At 39.6% G+C, this 22,853-nt stretch overlaps 1 protein-coding gene across 1 annotated transcript in view; it reads right to left on the minus strand.

Annotated features, from left to right (window-relative positions):
* wtip (WT1 interacting protein) overlaps positions 1-22,853 on the minus strand; it is a 36,633-nt gene that overhangs the window by 8,918 nt on the left and 4,862 nt on the right. The window contains exons 2-4 of the mRNA XM_006779759.3: positions 17,230-17,331; positions 2,068-2,135; positions 210-272 (exon numbers count right to left, since the gene is read on the minus strand). Coding sequence (XP_006779822.2) covers positions 210-272; positions 2,068-2,135; positions 17,230-17,331 — 233 coding nt within the window. The remainder of the gene's footprint in view (positions 1-209; positions 273-2,067; positions 2,136-17,229; positions 17,332-22,853) is intronic.

The raw sequence follows: 22,853 nt of genomic DNA on the forward strand, positions 1-22,853 counted from the left end.
GAAAAATACTGGATTATACAACACTACATCTTTTTTATCCATATCTTCTTTAAAATTCTTTGTTAAATATGTAAAGTAAAAATGCTCTGTTCTCCTCTAACGGTTGTGAAAACACGGCAGCATGCTTAACTGCTAAATCAGATTAATGATTTTTATTAAAAACGTGGTTGATAAGGAAAAAAAAGGTCTTCATTGCTCAAGGCTCTTACCATCTCCATGATGAGGTGACCACACACAAAGCACTTCTCAGCCGTCTGCTGGAAACCAGAGTACTGTGGGTGAAACCAGACACGCAGATTATCATGCCGAGTATTGCTTTTTTTGGATACTGTTGCACTGACTGACCTTGCAATCACAAGCAATACTTCACACCTTCTGCATGAAAACGTGTTTCAATCTTGTATTTATCTACAGAGGGAATTGCTGTGCTTGTTAAATGAGATCTGTTATGCCCTTTTCACCTCTATATCTTTATTTTTGAACTCCGCGTGAATTACGATTAAAAACAATTCTTATTTGTCTCATACTGAATGTAAATGTAGCCTCAAAAAAGCTGTTACAGTTTCTCTCACTTTGCCTTGCTGCATCTTCTAATGGTTCACTTACACCAGAGTAAAAATAGGATGTCAACCACCTAGCAACTAAGCAGAATTGTTTGTTTCCCAGTGACTGTATTATTATTATTATTTTTGTTTTGTTTTGCGTTGAGCGTGTGGTACATTCAATTTCTGTGGAACCTCTGTGCTCACAGTCAGCTGTGTGTGTCAAATGACCATATAAGGATATCATCTCTCTGACATTGTACAGAACCAAGAGCTGAAAAAACTGCCAGTGTTCAGTGTTTTGAAGCGGGAGCTGTTGAGCTATTCAACCTTAATGTGTTGACCTCATTATTTGTAACTTTGACCATGTTAAATGTAACAGTTTAATTATGAAAGGAAATAAGTAAAAGCATAATAGATACACTTTATAATGAGATGACCAGGCTTTATTTAGAATCATCTCATCATTCTCTTAGCCTCCATTACTTTTTTTTACAGCTATAACTAATTCGTCAAAGATTCCTTCATGTTGAGGGAGTTTAGTGCCCTCTGTCTTCTACAGGAAATAAAACACTCGCCGACACATCAGTAGCTCCTTCCCTTCAAACCTGAAGCCCAGGCGAATAATTAAAGCGACCATCTGCAGCACACAACCCCCTCTGGGTCGTGACCTGATTGATACAGAGGGGCCTGCTAGTGGAGACACTGCTACCAGGTGGAGGTGGTAGGTCATGATGGGCAGGCTGCCCCCTGCCCTGACATCTCTGCTCTGAATCTACCATCTGCCAGCACCTCCCCCCACCTATGAAGCACCCCCAGGGTGACAGCCCAGACTAGCCGTGCATCAGCCGTAGGAGGGAGGCGGAAGGAGATTAGTCTCATCCCGACATCTCAAAGGTGCTGATTGTAAATTGCAAAACAGGAATCTGAGTGTTTCCTAACAGGCCAGCAGGTTACAGGAAAGCTGCCTATAAACAGGAAGTACTGTCAGCACATGAGACTAACAGTTATGGTGCAATCTGGACAACAAAACCAATTTCAACATCTGTGTTAGAGGAAGTGTTTGCAGCCACCTTCCTTGTTTGAAATCAGTTACATTTTATTCAAATCACATACAGCTAGAGTAAACAAAATATGATGGTCACGATTGTCAGTGTTCAGTGGAGCATGAGATCAGGTCCAGTGTCTGGCCTGTTAACCTGCAGCAGATGGACCAGGAGTCTGAGAGCTGCAGCTGTCCAACCCTCCTCCTCCTTCTCTACCTCCTAATTGTAAGTGCCGGGGAGCAGCTCACAGTGTAATTGAGCTCCTTGGGGAAATTATTAGTGTGAATTGAAGGGGTGGTGCTAAAGCCCTAATTGTAGCTGTTCAGTGTTTTTCCTCCAGAGGGTTCAAGAATGTAGCCTGAGGTCCTAATTCTTCGCTCTTTCTGCTCCACCTGCATCCCCGTCTGACTCCAGCATGAGGCAAACACACAGTGATGCACTCATCACAGAACAAAATCAATAACCACGAGAGCATTTACCAGAAAGTCCTCCTCACAGTAGACCTTTCCATTGACGTTGTAGAACGCTTTCCCTCGTAGCCTCCTCCCTGAAAAGATGAATGGCAAATTAAAAATGCAACATGCAAAGATGTATATAGACTATAGAGTCAAAAGTATGTGGATGCTCATAATTTTGTACTTTGAGTCTAGAAATCTTAGCACAGACCCTTACAGTAAATAAGAGAACCGCTTATATACAGTGGGAATATTATTTCTCATCTCCTTGCATTCATTTGCTATTTTGTTGTCTACCAACAACCAAACAGTGTGACGAGGGATTTTCTGACAACCGAACATTATTATAGCACACTGTACTTTACAGTATACCACAAGCGGACATCAAGGTATGAATTATTTTTTTTTGTAACGGTACATTTTAAGCAGTTCTTTCCTTTAACAACAAAAACAACAACTAAAAAAAGTTGACGTGAGGCCCAGACTTTATGTGTAGTTGTTACATTTTGGGAATTACGAATAAGTGATACAGCAAAGGTCTTGGTTAACCTACTGAAAGAAGAAGAAGAAAGACGACTATCACAAAAGCCATGTGTCTTTTGACTTCAGCTGGACTGAATGATCATCATCACTGTCATCTGTCAGTACAGTTTGGGTAATAATAAAAAAAGCACTTTGCAAATGAAACATCTGAGAGAAATAGACCAACATCAAAATAGTGGTAGACTGTTCAAAAGTGTCTGATTTAAAAGTGTCTTTTCCAGTGAAGGCAAGGTATCTGCCAGTGGACGGATGACATCCAGATGTTACAAACTGAATCAAAAGGAGAACTAATGACATGTCAGAGGACACAAAGGCTATTTTCCGAACATATAAATATAGTCATCCCTTTAAATTCTGGCTTACACAAAAATTGTGAAAACCATTGCACTGAACATCGTTGCACACCAACCTTAGCCCCCCCCCACATCAACATGTTACCTTAGCAGAACAATGCTAACTGCTACATACCATAAAACCCACAAAGTTTTAGGAAGTAAAAAGAAGAAACCATCACAAACACAAAATAAGTCCAACACACAAACACTCAAATGACCCAAAGGCTTGACTGCCAAAGTGCCATGACATTCTCAAAGGTGCCATATTCGTGCTTTGAAGGGTCAGAGATGGCATGAGGAGGATTTACACGATATTAGGCAGCAGTGTTTGAATGCTGTGACTCATCAGTTTAAGTGCACCTTTGTGGCAACAGTTTCCACTTTGCTTGCAAACTGACCGTCAGGTCAGAGGTTGACTTTCTTTTTGCATAAATTCCAAAACTTTTTAAGAGGACCTGCAGATTTTTTCTGTGTAACATTTTTTTGGTGCAACCACACTTTAAAATCTTAGCTGAGTGGGAAAGAATTTGACAAAGTTTAGTGTAAAACCATCACAGAATACCAGAGAAAGCAAAGAGATGAGCTTATCCAATTTTTCACATTTTAAAATCTGATGATAAAATAGTTGATTTTCTTTATTGCTGGTTTGCAGATTTCTGTCACAGCTGCACCATCCACCCACTGTTTGTAAAGGACATGAAAAGGAAGCTGAATTCGGAATAGAAGAAAGGTAGCTTAAATGAAGGAATGTCGGCCTTCTAGTGAAGGGCAGTTAAAATTGCATGTCGCAGGTAGAGAATGAACTGAGTAGCTGCACCGAGGTCCAGTATTAGAAAAATAAATTGTATCTTGAAATACGAATCCTCCCGCAGACATCAATAATAAAAAATATGGAAGAGAAAATGTGCACTTTTAAACTTTATTTGTTAGGTTATCACTTCTTTGCCCCCCAAAAACAAGTTTTGAAACAGTGTTGGAAAAAAACAAACACTGAACCAATTATTTCAGACAGAACATACGACACAACACTTCTGTTAACTTTACATGCAAAAACACATCCTACTGTATCCTTTTCTTTTATCTTCCACGGCCACAGCACACACAGAGTGCGGAGCAGATGGTTCGCCAAAAAAAGGCAACTTTCTGCCTCCGTTTAATTACCTCAACCATTGATCCCGACAAGAATCCATTCACAACCCATACACAATCAATACAGCAGGCTGCTTGCCAAACCTCCCCCCAAAATCTCCACTCTTCCCTGCTATTGTGCACTGCTCACAGACAGACCAACAATAGCAGACTGGAGGGAGGATGTCCCTTATTCTGACACATACAGAAAACGACAACCAGCTTTTCGACACCGCTTCATTATTCTAAATAACTTTAAAACCCTAAAAAAGTCACAGGCTCACAACACATAAACATGTACACACTGTGAGCCCAGGTTCAGGACACCGAGCTTCTAGCGCAGAGTGAGAACACTGAATTCCTCTGGGTTAGCCTTCATTCATCAGAATCCAAGTTTGAATCCAAACTGAAAAGGAAATTCTGCTGCGGGCTGGCTTCTACAGCCCCCCGCCATGCATCTCACACTGCTCGCCCATTCAAATTCATTTAACAGCAGCGGTGTCTCTGTGGCAGCACGATGACTTCACCCAAGCCTGGCAGACGAAACCCATGGATCTCATAAATCTGCAGGATTAGTCAGATTTAATTGTCGTCCTGAGCCACCACTGATTTTATGGGTGTCCCAGCATGAAAAAGATGCTGCTTTTTTTTTTAACTTAAATTTATGCAGTCGCTATATTTCACACACATGCACTCACATGCACTCACACACACACTGTCACAATGCAGGGAGATGGCAATACATTAACATCCACATAAATGGCTGGAGCAGCAGAGGAATGTTGTCCACACAATAGGTGAGACTTTTAAGACTTTGAGACTGAGGAGCAATTAGCATTTTGGTAGCGAGGAGCAAAAAAGAAAAGGAGGATTGAAGAAGAGCTCTTCATAGATGAGACTTTGAAGGGGCTAAACTGGCAGGAGCAGTGAGATTATAGTGAACAGTGCAGCAGCAGGGGCTGCGAGGTGTTGCTGTGTGCTGGTCTGTGGCCTCTGCTCTGGAGTTTGGGGTCTGGAAGGTGAATACAAAGGCCCCAGTGCTGATGACTGTGTGGAGCGCTGCTAGGGGAGCAGGCCGACTGAGCAAACGGGGACATTCTTTCTGCCTGAGGTCACTAGCTGGTCCCATTCATCCCCCCGCACCTCTCCAGCACCCGCTCTCTGCCCACTTCCATCACCGAGAAAAAGAGGGGGAGGGCTCCATGCCTCCTTCTCGCTCCTTTGGCCTTTTGTGACCAGACATTGCTGCAGAGAGCCCGAATGTCCTCACAGTCCTGCAAGGCATTGAATCAGTAGCTCTATTTATAATTTGCAATCTACCTGCAGGTTTTACAGAGCCTGATCCATGATTATAGCTCGGTCAAATTGCTCCCATTAGGCCCCTGACTGCATGTAAACTTGCAGTTTCATCCTGGCATCTTAGACTAGCTAAATGTGCAGTTTGGGATTTACTTTAAAATCCTTTTCTCATTTTTATGTCTCACTCTGCTTGCTTGTCTTAGTTATTACATTTAGAAGTTCCAACCAGAGGTTGTGTTAGACTTTGTCACCGTCTTTCATTTTGATGGACAGGGTTGTGAAGTTTCCAAACTTATTCTCTCATTACCTGCCTACAAATAAAAAGAGTATCCATTGATGAGGACATCAATGCATAAGGGACAAATAAGGGTACATCACAAAAAAGAATAGAAATGTAAAAAATCTGCTGTGAGGTCACTCCACATGTCAGCACCAAAAGAAACAGATTCGTCAGTTCAAGCGGAGGCACTAAAACAACCTTGTGTCTAAACTAGCAAATATAAGGTGACTTGAGCTGGGTGCTTGATTGAGTGTAATCAAATGCATCAAAGAGGGCTGCTGCAGAGGCGAAAGCTTTTTGTGTCCGATTTTATTTTATTCTGAAGGGCAAACTCTGTCCAACCTCGCTTTCCTGCTACACCTAAAACTGAAATCATGTTTCCAGCAGGAAAGTGATCGTAAGTTACCAAAAGTTTTTCATGATTAAACTTTCCAATGCTGCAAGCGCTTACTTCCCCATGAGGTTCATTTTGCCTGCCTAATCTGCTCCTTCTGCATGAGGAACCAGCTGCACCCATGACTCAGTCGTAATCACGCTCCGACACCTCACTGGAGGATTCAACCGTGTATGTTTAATTTTAGGTTGTATATATAGAAGACAGCAACTGGTGTGTTTATTTAATATTTTGATGAATCGACCATCTAATCCATCAAAAAGACTGACAGACTTCAGATTTTTCCATCACTGTTTAAAAAAAAGAAAAATATTTAGTTAACTGGGGTCAATTTTCAACTGATTCAATTTTAAGTCAAAAGTTGACTCGGGGCACTTTAATTTCAAACCATGCTCGCATTATTTTGACATCACAGCATTTGAAACTAAAGGTTTACAACTGATTTTGTTAGGTTATTTACAAAGTCATAGTATTTATTTATTTTTATAGTTTATATTTTATAGGGACAGGTATGCAACATGCCTAACAGCACAGAGCTAATTTTCAATAGCATTTAAAATCCATGAACGCCAGCACACCACATGCATATGAGTTTGGTATGGTTTATAATGACACATAATGATGAGTGATTTTCTCCTCTCCCTCTTTCTGCTCCTGACCTCTGCACGTATGACGGCCGCGTGCAATTTTTGGTCATTTACAAATCTCAGCTCATCTGTTAGTGCATGCATTTTGAATGCTGGTGTTGCCATGGAAATGAAGACTGATGTGTCACCATGGCGAAGGTATCATTCGGCTAAATTTTCCTCTGGTATGGCAGTTTCGGTTAAGCCTATTCAGTCAAAAAAAGAAAGAAAAAACCCAGCAGGAGTCACTCGTCTTCACTGAAAGGATAAAAATAATTTCATTGGGCATCCAGGTTGTTTAGACGCTTTCACCTAAAATGAGAGCTGTGTATTTTTTCTACACAATGTTAGTGTGTCTGAGATTCATCCTTGGATCATGTGGGGGATGTGGCCTTTTCTATGACTACCAAAATGAGAATGTAGGAATCTTACTTTTGCATAATACAAAAAGAAGATTTAACACGTCGCAGTGACTTTGTTAAGTTGCATGCTGTTTCTGGTCTGAATAATTTTTTCCTACTGATAAGATACAGATGTAATTGCGATCTTTTGTACATTTTGGATGCAGGACATGTGTCGACTATTCTCTGCAACTCTAGAAAACTGACAAAAAATCCAGCCCTTAAGGTTAAGTTCATGGCTGGAGTTCAAATAGAAGTGAAGATGACAGGATTTCTTTCAGTGTAACCTGAGCTCATGGTATGCACACGAAGCTCGACCCAAGACTTCCAAAGCCACAGAGAGTCGCCTCTTTGGATAGTACTTTCTGAACATTGAGGAATTATTATGATATGTTTACTTTGAAAATCTTTGTATTATCTCTTTTGATTTTTTTAAGGACAGGCATTTATTAAACAGAGTGAAAAAAGTGTTACTTCTCTAGTCATGTTATATGTCTAGCACACACACACACACACACACAAACATTAATTTTCTGTTGCAGCAATGCTAAGTTACTGACTTTTTCAACTGTTGGGCTTGATAGCTTTACCTGGATTAATGCACTGAATATGAAGCTGAAGATTTAAAGGAAGGAAATAATAAAGTTTTCATAAATATGATGAATTAAACTATGGGTAGAGAAATGAAGCATGCTCCACGTTTCTTTAGTTTGACTGACATTTTCCAGTCCAGTCCATTAACAATGGAAGTCTGAATTAAGACCTCAATAGCAGACTTTTTAACTGCAGCCTAAAAGGTGTTGCTCTCTTTGCAGCAGCTCAGTTGCATCAGCTGAGCTTATAGCAGCCACATGCTGCAAAGAGAAAGGGGAACATTTCAGAGTTTGACATAACATAATTTCTTTAGTAGAAAAAAAATGAAAACCAAGCCTCTATATTTTTTTAATGGTTCATAGTAGGGCTTTCCAGCTTTGGCAGAAATCATGAATCATGACTACTGAGGTTACAAACACATAATCACAAACTTTAAGCAAAGAAAGAAGAAGAAAAAAACCCCAGTGTGTCCTTTTAATTTGTCCATTTGAGTGTCCATAATCTTTAAATGAAGAAATACATATGAACTAAAATGAACTTCAAAACTTTGCAGGGAGTGAACATGAATTCATAACGCTTTTTGGACTGTCAGTTGAAACTGATCCATTGATTTTGCAGCCTTACACTCTAAAAACTGATGAAATATTATTAAAACATTTTCCATGACGATCTCCCCAGACTTGATTGCTGGCCCTGTCTCTTTCTAACTAAAGATCTTTAGATACAAACCAATTGCAAAACAATATGAAGAAGACAATCGTGTTCCTTAATGATCTGTCACATATCATATCACGTAGAATCCCATTTCCCATCATGCACTTAGGTTTTGTACCTGGTGGAGTAACACCAGGTGCATTCTCAAGCCGCTGCTGCCTTGAACTTGTGAAACTGTTGTTATCTGCGTTTGCATTGACGTCAGAGGTCAAACATAAGCCAGTAAGAACAATTAAGCAGATATCAATCAGTCAACCCCTTTACATTCTTGGTGATTGGGACTAATACGGTAAAAGAAATTGTCAGCATAAAACAGACAACGCACAATATAATCTTTTACCATTAACCTTTGAATTGCTGATCTACTGAGCTGACCTTTTGACCAGATAGAAAAGCTGAAACATCTACATCCCTAAAGCAAATGCTGACACAGAAGTGGATCATATCAGGTCACATTCCAACAAGAAGTATTTGTCAACTTCCTACTGGTGACACGCCTGCTGGTGTGTTTCAACATGAGATAACTGTTCCCCTCTGAGAGGAAGTTTATCCCGTGGCAAAACGTGCTTACTAAAAGTGCACTTAGAAAATTCGCTCTTACACTGCTCTTGCTAGCAGTTAATCAAATATAAATAGCATCTGAAAACCAATGACTTCCCAAGGTTAATAGTTGCATTATTACTTCCTCTACGATTTTATGAGTTAGTCAAATTTTATCAGTAGCCAAACAAATTTGAGCTTTACAAAAAAGGGTAAAGTGAACCCGTCACACATCCTCAGGTTGGTGATTTTTGGTGGTACTGATGAGCATCTGAAAACCCAATCACACCGCCGAGTTTGGCTCCTCAATCAGGTCAATTAGCCAGAATAAACAATTCACATGACAGCACGGACTTGCCTGCAGTTACAAGGAGAGAGCTTCAGTACTTACAAAAGCTTATTGTTTTACATTCACATCAAAAGACAACAGAAAATTTTGTTAGCTGTATTTTAATTTAATTCCGCGCTTTGTCACTGACAATAAACCAGCCTAACAGAGAGGAATGTGCTGGCAGAAGGCATCACTCTGTTCTCTCTCTGGCAGAGAAACCACGACAGCGTTTGCCTGGCTGCATGGACAGATAAATGTGGTGATTGGCTCACAAAGGACCTTCAAACTGATTTTTTCATACAATGCAATTACAAGCCTCTGCAGGCCTTCATGCTTTTGGTATTCTGAGAGAAACCCCAGTCACGGAGGCTACAGCAAAGTCTGCTGTAAGCATATTATCCAGCTCTGAACACTGGAGATTAACATCATATAGACTGTGGATAAAAATGGACTCAAACTTTAGTGTTTTGCTCTGTTATGTATTTTCTGAAGCAAAACTTATCAGTAAAGGGGAGTAACCTTGGCCACTGCATTCCTTAACTACATCATAGGCACAGATACTTGCTTAACTAGTGCTGAATAACAGATTAATTAAATATTAGGATTTAATTTACAAAAACAAAACATAAAACAAAAAAAGATGGGTTGCATCACATTGTTTTGACCAATTGCCACCACACCCTTTAAGCCACACTAGATAACACTAAAACCAGGACAGACACAAGCACTGTCTTGATGTTATGCTCTAATTACTGTTCTCACAGATTTACTCCCCGTTTTGAGTCATCCAGAAATCGGAAACGATGCAAGCTCCGACTTCTAGGGTATGTGCAAAAGTTCAGGTCAAAACATCTGGCAAAGAGACAGGTTTCACCTCCAAAAAGAGGAACATTGCAATAGTGTCAGATCTCTGCAAGACATTTCATTGCTTTCTGTGTGGACAAAAGTGGAAAACAAGAGAGAAAGATCTTCAAACTGCTGGTCTACCCTTTGAGTTGTAATGTATAACTGCAGACAAAAGGCAACAGAACTGCAGGATAACAGCTAAGGATTGCATGTCTTCAGCTGTCCAGAAAAAGATGATGTGTGGATGGGAGAGATATGAGTATGTGCAAAAAAAAGAAGCTTTTTTTGTAAAAAGAAACTCCTAATAATATCCTCCAGTTTCAGGCCAAGAATGAATGAGATACAGCAAGCGAAGGCCACACAATGATAAACCAAATGTTGTTCGTTGTGTCTATAAAATAATTTTGAGTCCTTGTTCCAAAACCAAATGAGTTTCCATTGAAAAATGTTGACTTTTCCATGTCTCTGGCCTACAATCAACCTGAATGTTGTACACTCACTGGCCACTTAGTCAGGTATCTAACTGCTTCTTAATGCGCATATCTCAGCAGCTAATCACGTGGCAGCAAGTCAGCATCTTTAGGTATGTAGATAAGGTCAAGGCAAGACTGCTGAAGTTCAAATGAGTTTTGAGCATCAGAATAGAAAAGGAAGATGATTTCAATGATTTTCAACTATTATTCAAAGTCTGTTTCACTTTTTCAGAGAGTGTTGGTCTAAATGTTGATGTCAGGGATCACAGAAGAATGGCTAGACTGCTTTTAGCTGATAGGAAGGTAGCAGTATTCAAATACCAAAGTATGCAGAAGAGCTTTGGTTGGTAGAGTCAAATAATATTTGTCCTTTTCTTCAGTACGTTTGTGTCAAAGAATGAGCACATTTTTAGCCTCCAGCAAGCGGACAACTGAGTCTGTCCACAAAATAAGACAGTTGACGCAGACAAGAGAAATCTGTTCTGTTTACTGTCAAAAATAATAAGTTGTGTGATTTTGTTTTTAATGGCACCTATTTGCATTTGAGGTGGTGGAGGGTGGGGTGCTCTAGTCCAGCGGTCCCCAACCCTCAGGGCTCGGACCGGTACTGGTCCGTGAGTCGTTTGGTACCGGGCCGCGAGAGTTGAGGCTCAGGTGTGAAATGTATAGTTTTCAGGGTTTTTATCGGTTTTCAGCGTTATTTTGTTATCGTTTTTATCGTTTACTCGGTTTTCCTGGGTCTTTCCACGTGTGTTATGAATAAATTTTCTTTTTTTTTCGGTACCGGTACTAGTTTTATTTTGTTGTATTTATCCGCGACACCTTAAAGGCCGGTCCATGAAAATATTGTCGGGCATTAACCGGTCCGTGGCGCAAAAAAGGTTGGAGACCGCTGCTCTAGTCTGTGATGTATCATTATTTTTCATTTAGTATTTTCTGCGCTTTCATAACGTAAAAGCAGACAAAGTAATATGTATATCTTTATTTGCTATATCTTAAAAAGAGATCCATACATATATTTTATTTGCTGTGTTAAGGTATAATACAGCAAATAAAATATAAAAAATACAGCACGGGTCTACTGTGAGCAACAGGTGATATCTGCTGTGCAACAAAATGTTTATAACGCTGTGTAAATGAAAACAATATTGAGGAAAAAAAGATCTAAAAATAAATAGTTACATTTTTCATGCATGACTGGCAATGAACAGATCACCTGTCTGAAGTATTTAAATAGAATTTTCCACATTTTTCTGAATCAACCTCTAACTTGCCTAGAATAGAAATGACATCAAAGTGGCAGCTGCAGCCCAAATTGAGGGCAAAGTTATGATACACATCCTTGTTCCAACATGTCTCACAGCATCCAGCCTTCCTGTCATTCATTATAATAAAAGAAGGATCTTAAATGCAAGCCCAAACAAAGCAGAAAGGGTTCCACCGAGGGTGTCACAAACACAATACTGCTGCTACAGGCTCGTTAGCTGCCGGCCCGCTGACCACCTGCTAATGAGAACAGTTGTCCGCTGCTTGCATCTATGAAGAAATATTTACCCAGCATGATTACTAATGAATGAAGTTGCCTTATCCTCATTATCCATCCATCCATTTTCTTCTAATAACAGTACAGGTTTGCATATATATGACATGTACGACCTCGGGAGTAAAACAAAAAAGAAAATTGAACGCGCCCTGATTTCCAGTGCCTTGCAGGTGCAACTTGTGGCGGTAAACGATTAGAGAAATTCAAGCCCCTGAGCTGCTGCCTTTTGGTTCAGTGTAGCACACAAATGAGTCATCAGGTGTTTTGCGGTTGACAGTCTGCTCATCCAGTCTGAAGTGCAGTGTTTACTTCTTTTCTTTTCATCGACACCCTGTCTCGCGCTCATCCTGACATGTTACATTCACCCCGATTAAACTGTGTTTACGTTGAGAAATATGTCCATTAGGGATGTTTTGACACCTGTTTTCCATGCCAAATATAAATGGGAAAATAAATATCATAAACTAAAATTAAAAAGAAAAATAAAGCTCTCAAAAAACAGAGTTTACTGTATAATAATTAGATTTGCATTTAGCTGTCATTAGAAACAAATCTTTCAATAAAATTTGAATTTTAAATGTTTATGCCATTTTGCAAGGACACAATGTAACATTTTTTATTTTTTATTTTTGCAAAATGTGGCTAAGGTTAGCATTGCTAGGTCCAACAGCATATCAATTACTCATCCAGTCAGTTCAGGGTAATGTTTAATGCTCTGACCAACAATTACAGCTGCAAATATGAATAAATTCACTGCTCAGTGGCACTATTTATAACCATAGATACCTCAGCAGATGCTTATTATTGCTAAAATAACACTTGTTAATGCCTGTTTATATACAACTGGTAGCTAAAAATATATAAAAATAGCAAGAGTGATGGTAATACAAAAGATTAGAGGTTTTTCTGCTTTGCATTTTCTGATTTTAAATATTAGACTCAGTAAGTGAGAGATAGAACAAGACCTCATGTTTAAAGTTTACTTAAAGATAATGGTTAAACGCTTTTGTCAGTTTTACTGTGCTGATATTATGTAGACCATAACCTTAGGTTTTACAATTTTTCGACTTTACTACTTAGCATGATGGACACTAGAGGCAGAAAAATAAGATATTTCATATTTAAAAGTCAAAGTTCAAACCGATTAGACCCAAGATTTGTAAAACTATGTCCTCCTGTGGACATGTATTTGCATCCACTTTGGCGTACGTGTGCCATTTTACATGAGTCCATGCCAGGCCTGCCCCCTCTGATAAGCAGGTCTGGTACACTTTGTGACTGTCTGACTGAGGTCCTCCAGGGAAGGTTGGCTGAAGTGGTGGTGGTGGCGGTGGGGTTTGCATTCTTGGCCATTTCATGAAAAAAGGGTGCAACCATGGGAGTAAGCCAAGAGGAGGGCTCAATTATGCATGGTTAAACAAAGCCCAAGGCTACCAGTGAGCAATGTCTCAGCAAACTCAACCTCACTCTGGAGCTTCAGAGTCCAGAAAGAAGAAAAAGAACCCGAAAAACAAACAGGGGACATAAGCACGCAATTCCCGATAAATCACTGGATTGTGTTATGACAAGACCAGGCACTTTGAAACTAAACTTCTCAGAGGCCTTCAAAACACTGCTTAAAAGAAAACATTCCCATTCACATGAGGTCAAATGAAACATCAGAGTTTATGTTACCAATAAACCATCTTTAGAGGAGAGATGGCCCATGAAGCACAAAAGACAACTTGTTAACTAATCGTGGACATGATTTCTCCAATAAACGCAACAATAATTCGCCAGGGAGCTGTTTTTTGTCTAAAAGCAATTACGCTCCACATAGCTGTTTTATTATGTAGCTACACTGCTCCCCACAAGTACTCCAGGCATGTTTTCAGGGTATTTTTAGCCCTCAGAGGAAATTATCTGGTTGTCTTACAAATAAGTCTGTTTGAAAGACCAAATGTCGAGAACAACCAGTGTCTTCCTTTGTTTTGGCAATGAACACTGACTCCTAAATGAACCCACAAAAAAAGTTATCAAGGCTGTTAAAACAGCTCTTAACCAAGCCAGAAGCCACTTTTCCACATTAAACACCCAAACTTCTGCAACTGGACACTCAGCTTCTGGCCCCTCTTTCTTCCAGCACACAATAAATAGGAAAGTATGTGGCTTTGGTTACATCTAAATTGTAGGAAGCTCTTCCAGAGCCGGAGGGGGCGAGGTGGAGGATCGGTATCCATGTATAGTTACACATATGAATGGAACCTGCCTAAAAAGCTTTCTCCCAAGATCTTCCTCTTGTTTCCCCAGGAAACGGGAGAGGAGGGCTGGAGTCGAGTGTCAGGGGCGTCCAGAAGACACGCACACAGCCACACACACGCACGCACACACAATCTATACTGTCCTTGGAGCTCGAGAACAGATTTAATTACAGCCTTACAAACCAAATAATGTCAGCATTTTGTTTCTTTGTTTCATTATTAGCCTGTTCCCGCTGCAGAGAGCTGCTGCCCTTTTATTCTACAGAGCGGACACCAGCCTAGGGGATTATTTTAAGAAGCAGATGTTTTGATCCAGACTGTAACACCAGATCTAACAGCAAGCTGGTGATACTAATGATGATTTTTTTAGGCAGAGACAGCAGCGGCAGAAGCTTACTGCACGACTGGTGCTGCCTGTAAGAATTAGCACATTTGAGACATCACACTCCTGAATCAGTTGATCAGTTCTCCACGGAGCACAAAAGCTGGGCAAACCAAAAAACAAGCACAGACCCAGGTGTCTCAAGTAATTAATATAACACAGTGCTCAATGGCCCTTTATAGATACAATGTTTTTGCCACTTTTATGTTAATGTTTTTACCTGATTTTTGCTCAGCTTTTGAATCTTTACTCACTCTAAATGACTGTGTTTATGTTGGGGAGAGTGGGTGGGTGAGAGCTGTGAACCAATTTGAATTCTTAAATTATATATATGTCTCAAAATGAGCAAGGATGCACTTATTTTAAAAGATATTTTTGTAATGTACTTCTGCGGGGGTAAAAATAATTATGAATCGACATTTACAATACCGAATATCATGTACCTTCTGCCCTTTTTGCAACAATTTCGGGAGGAGGGGAGTTGCTTCTTCTAATAGAAAAAAATATATGCTTATGGTTTTGGACAGATTCTATATGAAATAAGTTATGCACTTAATGTTTTTTCCTTTGCTTCATGCAGTTTACTCTTTAGAGCTAGTATGCACATAAATGACTGTGTCATCTGCATACATTTGGACACTGAGTTCAGTACAGATGGATTTCAGGTAGTGTAAAATTAAATAGAAAGGCGTGCATTAAAAGAGGTTAATGACAGCTATTTACCTCAACTGGAAAAACAACGCACGCATCATAGATTTGTGAGACTAAGTAATAGGTCACCATTTTCCTAAGCAGAAAGGAAAAAAATCACTCTGCAATCAGGTTAATGCAGAATCGCTTTGTGATTCACTTCTCATAATATCATCATCCACGCACACCAAATACTTTAAAACTGTCTCCCCTGAAGGCTGTGGGCAAGTTTACACGTGCTGATTTAGGGAGTTAAAACAGTGTGCGATATGAGACTGACAGCTACATCCAGCTGCATCTGAAAGCAACAAGCTATTTGTTGTAACTCAGTCTGCATAGCTAATTAGCATAGTGTAAAATTAAAGAAATAAATGAATTACTTTGGTGAGGAATGAATGGCCATGGGGGGAGATTTTTATGTCAGGAAAAACTGTAAAACATGAAAATACAGTTAAAAGTCCAACATTTCTGTTCTTCTTCACATTTTCCAAATCCATCCTGTGGGCCAGATTTGAGTCAGTTGGGCCCGATTCTGGCCCCAGGGCCTTATGTTTGACAGCCCTATTCTAGAAACAGCCTCACAGTCTTCATATTTAGAGTAAAGACACATCAAACTAACATACAGGCACATCAGACTAGCTACTTTTATTGTTTTCTTGATTAGCAATAAGACAGACAAAATTAATATTAACCTTTTTCATCTTGCTACAATATTTGCAGATGCTCAGAGTGACCAATAAAACTTGGAGATTGTTTTTTATTTAGGAGAAATTTTAACAGAGATATTTATGCATATGAATTCTTTGGAATCAAAGTCAAATATTAGCATTACCAGGATGTAACCTTGACTTATGACTCTTTCACCTAGATCAGCGGTCCCCAACCCCCGGGCCTCGGACCAGTACCGGTCCGTGAGTCGTTTGGTACCGGGCTGCGAGAGTTGATGCTCAGGTGTGAAATGTATGGTTTTCAGGGTTTTTATCGGTTTTCAGCGTTAGTTTGTTATCGTTTTGATCGTTAACTCGGTTTTCCTGGGTCTTTTCACGTGTGTTATGAATAAATCTTTTTTTCGGTACCGTTACTAGTTTTATTTTGTTGTATTTATCCATGACACATTAAAGGCCGGTCCGTGAAAATATTGTTGGGCATAAAGCGCTCCGTGGCGCAAAAAAGGTTAGAGACCGCTGACCTAGATAACAGGATAAAAGGTAAGAGAACAGGTAACATTCTACATATTTAGGTGAAGATGCTGATTAGATTTGCTCACTGAATTTTAGGCTAGTTTTATAGTGTCTAGGGATGGGAAATCCAACGTATAGCTCACGAAACATCTGAAAATCTACGTTGCTGATCTGGAAATGTTTTTTTCCCTACATATCAAGACTTTGTAGAAAAATGCTTCAGACAGAAGCCCTAGTGCATGACTGAAATTCAACAAGCTGAAATAAGATGTCTTGGGCGTCACCTCTGCAGAGAATTCTCATGAAGATGACAACATGTTTTTGACACTGACACACAATACGGATATTTCTAGGTCTTTTTTTAGGAAAGGTCATGTAAAATATCACCATCTGCTCTTTAGAGTTTTTCACATTTCTCTAGGTGCCTCGATACCCACATTCACACTGCAAAAAGTAGCGCTATCTGAAACAGAGTGCTTATACCCAGCACTTTTGGCTTCTAGGGGCCTCTAGGGTAATAAACTAAACTCATTATTTGAAACTGTTGCTATGTTGAATATGAGCATCCACCATTGTAACAGTTTATGTATGACAGAAAATAAGAAAAAGGCATAATAGACACCCATAAAATAACTGCCTTACTTACCACAAGAGCAGCAGGTGAAGCAGTTTGTGTGATAGAGGTTCCCCATTGCCTGGCACGCTTGGCTGGCTCCATACACACCCTTCCCACATTTGACACAAATACCTGTTGGAGACAGTGAGTCAGTTACATGATGATGAGGACAACAGTTTAATGGAAAAGTAGAACAAATCTGCGATTCTGCGAGGACAGAGACTGCACTGATGCTGAAAAGGTCTGTATGGTCCAGTGAAGACACAGTCTGTGTTGTTCTGTGTGTGACTCAATTACTGGACTTGATCCTGTCACATTTCTTGTTACACAGCAGGAAACCTGTCAATCTGTTTGCACATTTATTTAATTATGCAAATGAATAACACTGCAAAATTATAAATCTGCTAAGAATATCACACAATTCCCTCGGCAGCTTTTGATCGCCTTTGAAGACCAATATCACAATGAAATTCGGAGCATTAAAACATTAAAGAGATTATTACAGATGTTCAGGTTTTAGAGACAGAGAGCAAATTTTAGTGTTTGAATATTAATTCTAAAGTCATATTTCATGAAGCGATTTCTACTTTAGTTGTGCACATTTGACTCCTGTCATTTCCATGCATTACATCATACTGTTTGAAGCCGACTAGATCAGAAAAGCTGACGATTACATTAAAATGCACTGACAGGAAATGCAGTAGAATCTACGGGATTGTTAGAAAGGACAGGGCAGAGAGAAAAATCCTCTTCTACTGTCCTGCTGTGAAAAGCTGTATTCAAACGGGCCAATGTTGTTTTTACTTAATTGGTTATCATAAATATTTTGTAACCAAACTTGACACATGCAAAGACTTTACAACTCATAGTGGTGCTGTTTCCTCCTTCATTATAGTATATTAGCTATTACCATAACCAGCATTTTATTACTGCTCGGATCATGAAGCCAAACTCGCAGTGGCCACCTATAAAGTTTAACCCAGTAAACAAAGATGACATGATAAGCAGCTATAAACCTACATTCATGCACATGGATATTAAATAATTCAAAGAATGGTAAAATATACTCGAAATTAAAAGACATTTTTGACTACTTTAACGTTATTGACATTACTTGCGTGAATATATCCGCTGGAGGGAAGTCCTTGTTATAGTAACATTTGATGTTCTATGATTTTACTCATTTTTTATGAGCAGCTCCCATCTTTTCCTTTCTACATACACTTCCTGCCCACTTTATTAGGTACGCATTGCTAGTACCGGGCTGGACTCCTTTTTACTTAAAAAAAGTGCCTGAATTTTGCATGGGATAGTGGAGGCCAGGTGAGTACAGTGAACTCACTATCATGTGCAAAGCTTTGTATCCTGCTGTATGCAATCATCAGAAGACTGGTACATTGTGGTCAGAAAGAGACGGACATGGTCAGCTTCAATACTCAGGTAAGCTGTGGTATTTAAATGATGTTTGATTGACATTAAATGTGGCAACAAAATATTGCAGACACCATTACACCACCACCACCACATGAGACCGTGGACCCATCATGATATAAGGCAGGATGGATCCATACTTTCATGTTATTTCATACCATCCAAATGTTGCAGCAGAAACTGAGGTTCATCAGACCAGGCAACAACTTTTCCAGTAGTCTAATGTCTAATTTTTGTAAGCCAGTGTAAATTGTGAGTAGCATCTGATGTGGTCCTATGCTGCTGTCTTCCACATGCTTCAAAGGTAACAAGTGGTTATTTGAGTTTGTTAACCTTCCCACTCAGAGCAGTGGGGCAATAAGCTTCAGATCTCTATCATCACAAGGCATTTCTCACTCAGAGAACAATCGCTTACTGGATATTTTCTCTTTTTCAGATCTGTAAACCCTAGAGATGGTTATGCTAAAAAAATCCCAGTAAGACCACCAGTTTTTGAACCACTCGGACCATCTCGCACCAACAACCATCCCATGTTCAAAGCCGCTTAAATCGCCTTTTTTCTGATGCTTGGTTTGAACTTCAGCAGGTCATCTTGACCATGCCTAAATGCATCAAATTCTTACCATGTGATCAGATATTTGCATCAACAAGCAATTCAACAGTTATACTAACAGAGAGATCAGTGAGTGTAAAAGCACAGTTGAGTTCTCCAATAACCATGTGATGGTTTGTGGAAATAATTCATTTCAATCCGTCCCTAAAGTCCAACAAAAATCCGTCAGATTACAATGCTGATTTTACCCTTGAGGGGAAGTGATGGACTCAAATGCCACTTCACTTAAGCCTGAACTAACTATCAACACCAAGTGCTGTGACCTTTAGCGAAGAAACACAATTGGAGGGGGGAAAAAACAGTGGCTTAAAATTATTAGTAGACATCAGCAGCAGACTAACAACCTCCAAACTCTCACACAGGACAACCTCCACTTAGGCCACATTCCTGAGCGAGTGCAGGGTCAAAGTCTGGGTGGGGTGAGTCCAGGGTCACTGTGGCTAGAGGACACAATCTCTCAAGAGATCCCAACAGGGGAGCTGCACCACAACAACACCCCTAATTTAATTTGGTTCATTATCTCTGAAATCAGACCATGTATACACTTTCAGTGATGCACTTGTGGAATTTCCTGGCTTTCTGAGAGGGTTATTTCACTTTCATAACAGCTCTGGAGCACTCGGTGACACTGAAAACTGGTAAAGGATGAGCACACAGAACAAAAACACCCACAGCTTAGATGTCTTTACTGGTTATCTGAGGTGTTTCTGCATATTAATTATTTGGAATCAAAAGCTGATGTAACCTGGACTGACTGCACTCGTTGCTAAGAAAACAGGAAGAATAGCGGGATAAGAATGAATGAGTGAACTTTAAAATATCCAAGCTGATCAGACAATTTTGCCAATGCGAAAGTCTGTAATGTAATTGCTTTGCTGCTTTCTGCCTGTTAGAATCTAAAATTGTCCCTCTTATATTCACATACTGCATTAAATCCTACACTTCTACACAACTCTTTGTGGAGTCAGTTATGCCAGGTTCTGACTTGATTATACTATTTCTTTGGTAACAAACCGATGATTAAAAAAAGATCCTGTCATGACTTGAACAGGCCACACGTCAGACGTTCCTCAAGCAATTACAGCTGGGAATAAATAGTTGTTAGGGAAACTACACTCTCAGGGACAGAGAAGAAGTACATTTTTGTCCCTGCGGGTTCATTCTATACTAATGTACCTCCAATGGTTAATTACAGGGTCCTCAAATTAACTTTGTACTTTAAGATTTAAAGGTGTAACATTAAGAGGCAGTGTGTGTTTGCTCAAGTACAAACATAAATCAGGGTTTGGTGATATTAAGTGGCCTTTATCACTGAAAAAGCACGATACAAATGACAGTCCATATCCAGGCATATATAATGAATTTAGTGTCCAAGTTTGACCCTTTTTTAAGAGTTAATTTTTGTATGATTACATCCATGTACAAACCTGTCACAAGAGACAAGCGTAGAAATAAATTCCCCCTTCTCAAGGGTTAAGGGCAGTACGTTAAATGTCACAAGCCAACAGATACAATAAGGCATTTTTCTTTGAGTGTACCAGAACAAGAATGTGAATGACATCTGAAACTGTGTATGTGATATTAGAGGTTTTGTGTTCAGTAAAGGGTAAAAAACAAAGAAAGAAAAATACGACTGACCTGATTCATTGGTTTGCACAAAAACTGGGTATGTGACGTTATGGTCTGTCAATCCTATAGTGTATATCTGACCTTTGTGCAAAAAAAAAAGAAAGAACTCCATGCTTCTGTTGCTCAACACCATTTACCCAATCCATGTTGTAACATGAGAGAGAAGGTAAAAAGAATATACTGTATGTATAACCTGCTCCGCTTTTCAGGTGTTATAAAGGACCCGTGAAGCTGTGTTTGACTCCAATGATTGGAGTCTGTATTACGCTGTCTGAGCCCACATTAGCCTTAGCAATCCTCCTACTTCGATAAATATCCCCCAGTTCATTCAGTAACTGCTCCACATCAAGGCTCTGAAATCAAGAAACACTTCTTGAAAAAAATCTCACTTACAACCACCACCAGGCCAGAGTGAGATCTGAAAACTCCAGTAAAGTTTTACATCCATCTAATGAAAACTGTAATTACAAGAGAAAGCCTTTAACCAATGAGTCAGTAACTACTGCCGTTACTAAAAAAATCTCACCTCCATCTCCAACAACTGTGATTCAAAAGAAATGAAGCACAGTAATGCTGCATTCTTTTAATTCAACCTGCTAAAAAGGCACCAGGTTACTGTTTAATAACTGATAAGGTCCGGCTCTGGTATGGGGACCTCCAGAGTGTTTTAAAAGAGATAAACCACAGTCTGTTAGCATCATGCTCCAATGTTCATACCAAGTTCTGTTTCCTTTCTGCTCTGCATCAGAGCAGCGAACTTCCTTTTCCAATTATTTGGAATGACAACTATGAATAACTTGGACAAGCGTCTTTTGATGCAGTAATACTTCACAGATAGGAATGTTACTGTATGAGTGAAGCCAACTTCCTGTTATACTAAGACTACATGCATCAGCATGAAATGTGTAGGTGAGTGTAAGAAAGTCTCAACATTCTCCTTTCTACTGACTTTTTTGTGACTCAGCTCGCATTACAGCGTGATGTACATGGTGCCTGTGCATTGATTTCTGCACTGCGTGACTTACTGTGAATCTGCCTGAACATCGATAACCCAAATCACTGGTTCTCTGCATTGTACTACTGAAAATGTGGTGGTGGTTGTGTGTATGTTTAGTGAAACAACACAATTTTTTGACGGATTGAAAGACTCGTGTATACCCTCCACTTCCAATTCTCACATCACCACGTGTGCCTATTTTTACACACATTATCCAGCTTCTCGATAACAAGAAAATGTGATTCATAAGTGGTTTTAGGCTGTTTGTTTGTTTTTTAAATAACCCTCCAGCTCCTTCCTTCGTTGTTATTTTTTATTGGTTTCCCACAGAAGTGATCTATAGCTGAGAAATTACTAACATGACTTTTTGGCTTCAACTCTCTGCCCAACGGCTAAACTGAAAACCTATGATTTATTCATGCAGCTACGTTGACTTACCTCTATTGCTAGCTGCAACTATACTGCAGTTACTGTGTGTGAGTAGCACTGTCGAGATTTCATACACTGACATGTAAATGTCAACCATAAATGTGTTTTGGTGAACACACACAAAAAATGCGAAAGGGTCTCATGAGTGAGGATGTGGTTATTCCTTTACAGAGCAGCTGGGAAAATCTCTGAAGTGCTCTTTATTAGCCATTTAAAACAGGGAGCTGAACATCTCATGTGCCCATTTCACAACATATCCATTTGGCACTCGCAGGATGCAGTAAAACTAAGCAGTAATGTTTGATTCTAGAATAAACTGTAAATAAAGATGGCCATAGGTACCATTATGTCACCCACTGGTTCATGAAGGTCGAACGTGAAGCCTCAAACTGAACATTTGTCATCACCATCTTGATGTTTTGAAACCAGGCGTGATAAGTAAGGGGCAGGGGACACATAGGCCCATATCTCATCAGCTAGTGATTTGTCAAAAATAGTGTAAACTATGCTATGTTTCATCATCCTTTTTGCCTATAAAAAAGACCACATTTTGCA

The sequence above is a fragment of the Neolamprologus brichardi genome, chromosome 1 (genome assembly GCF_056152115.1).
Source record: "Neolamprologus brichardi isolate AB-2024 chromosome 1, ASM5615211v1, whole genome shotgun sequence".
NCBI classification, from domain to species: domain Eukaryota; kingdom Metazoa; phylum Chordata; class Actinopteri; order Cichliformes; family Cichlidae; genus Neolamprologus; species Neolamprologus brichardi.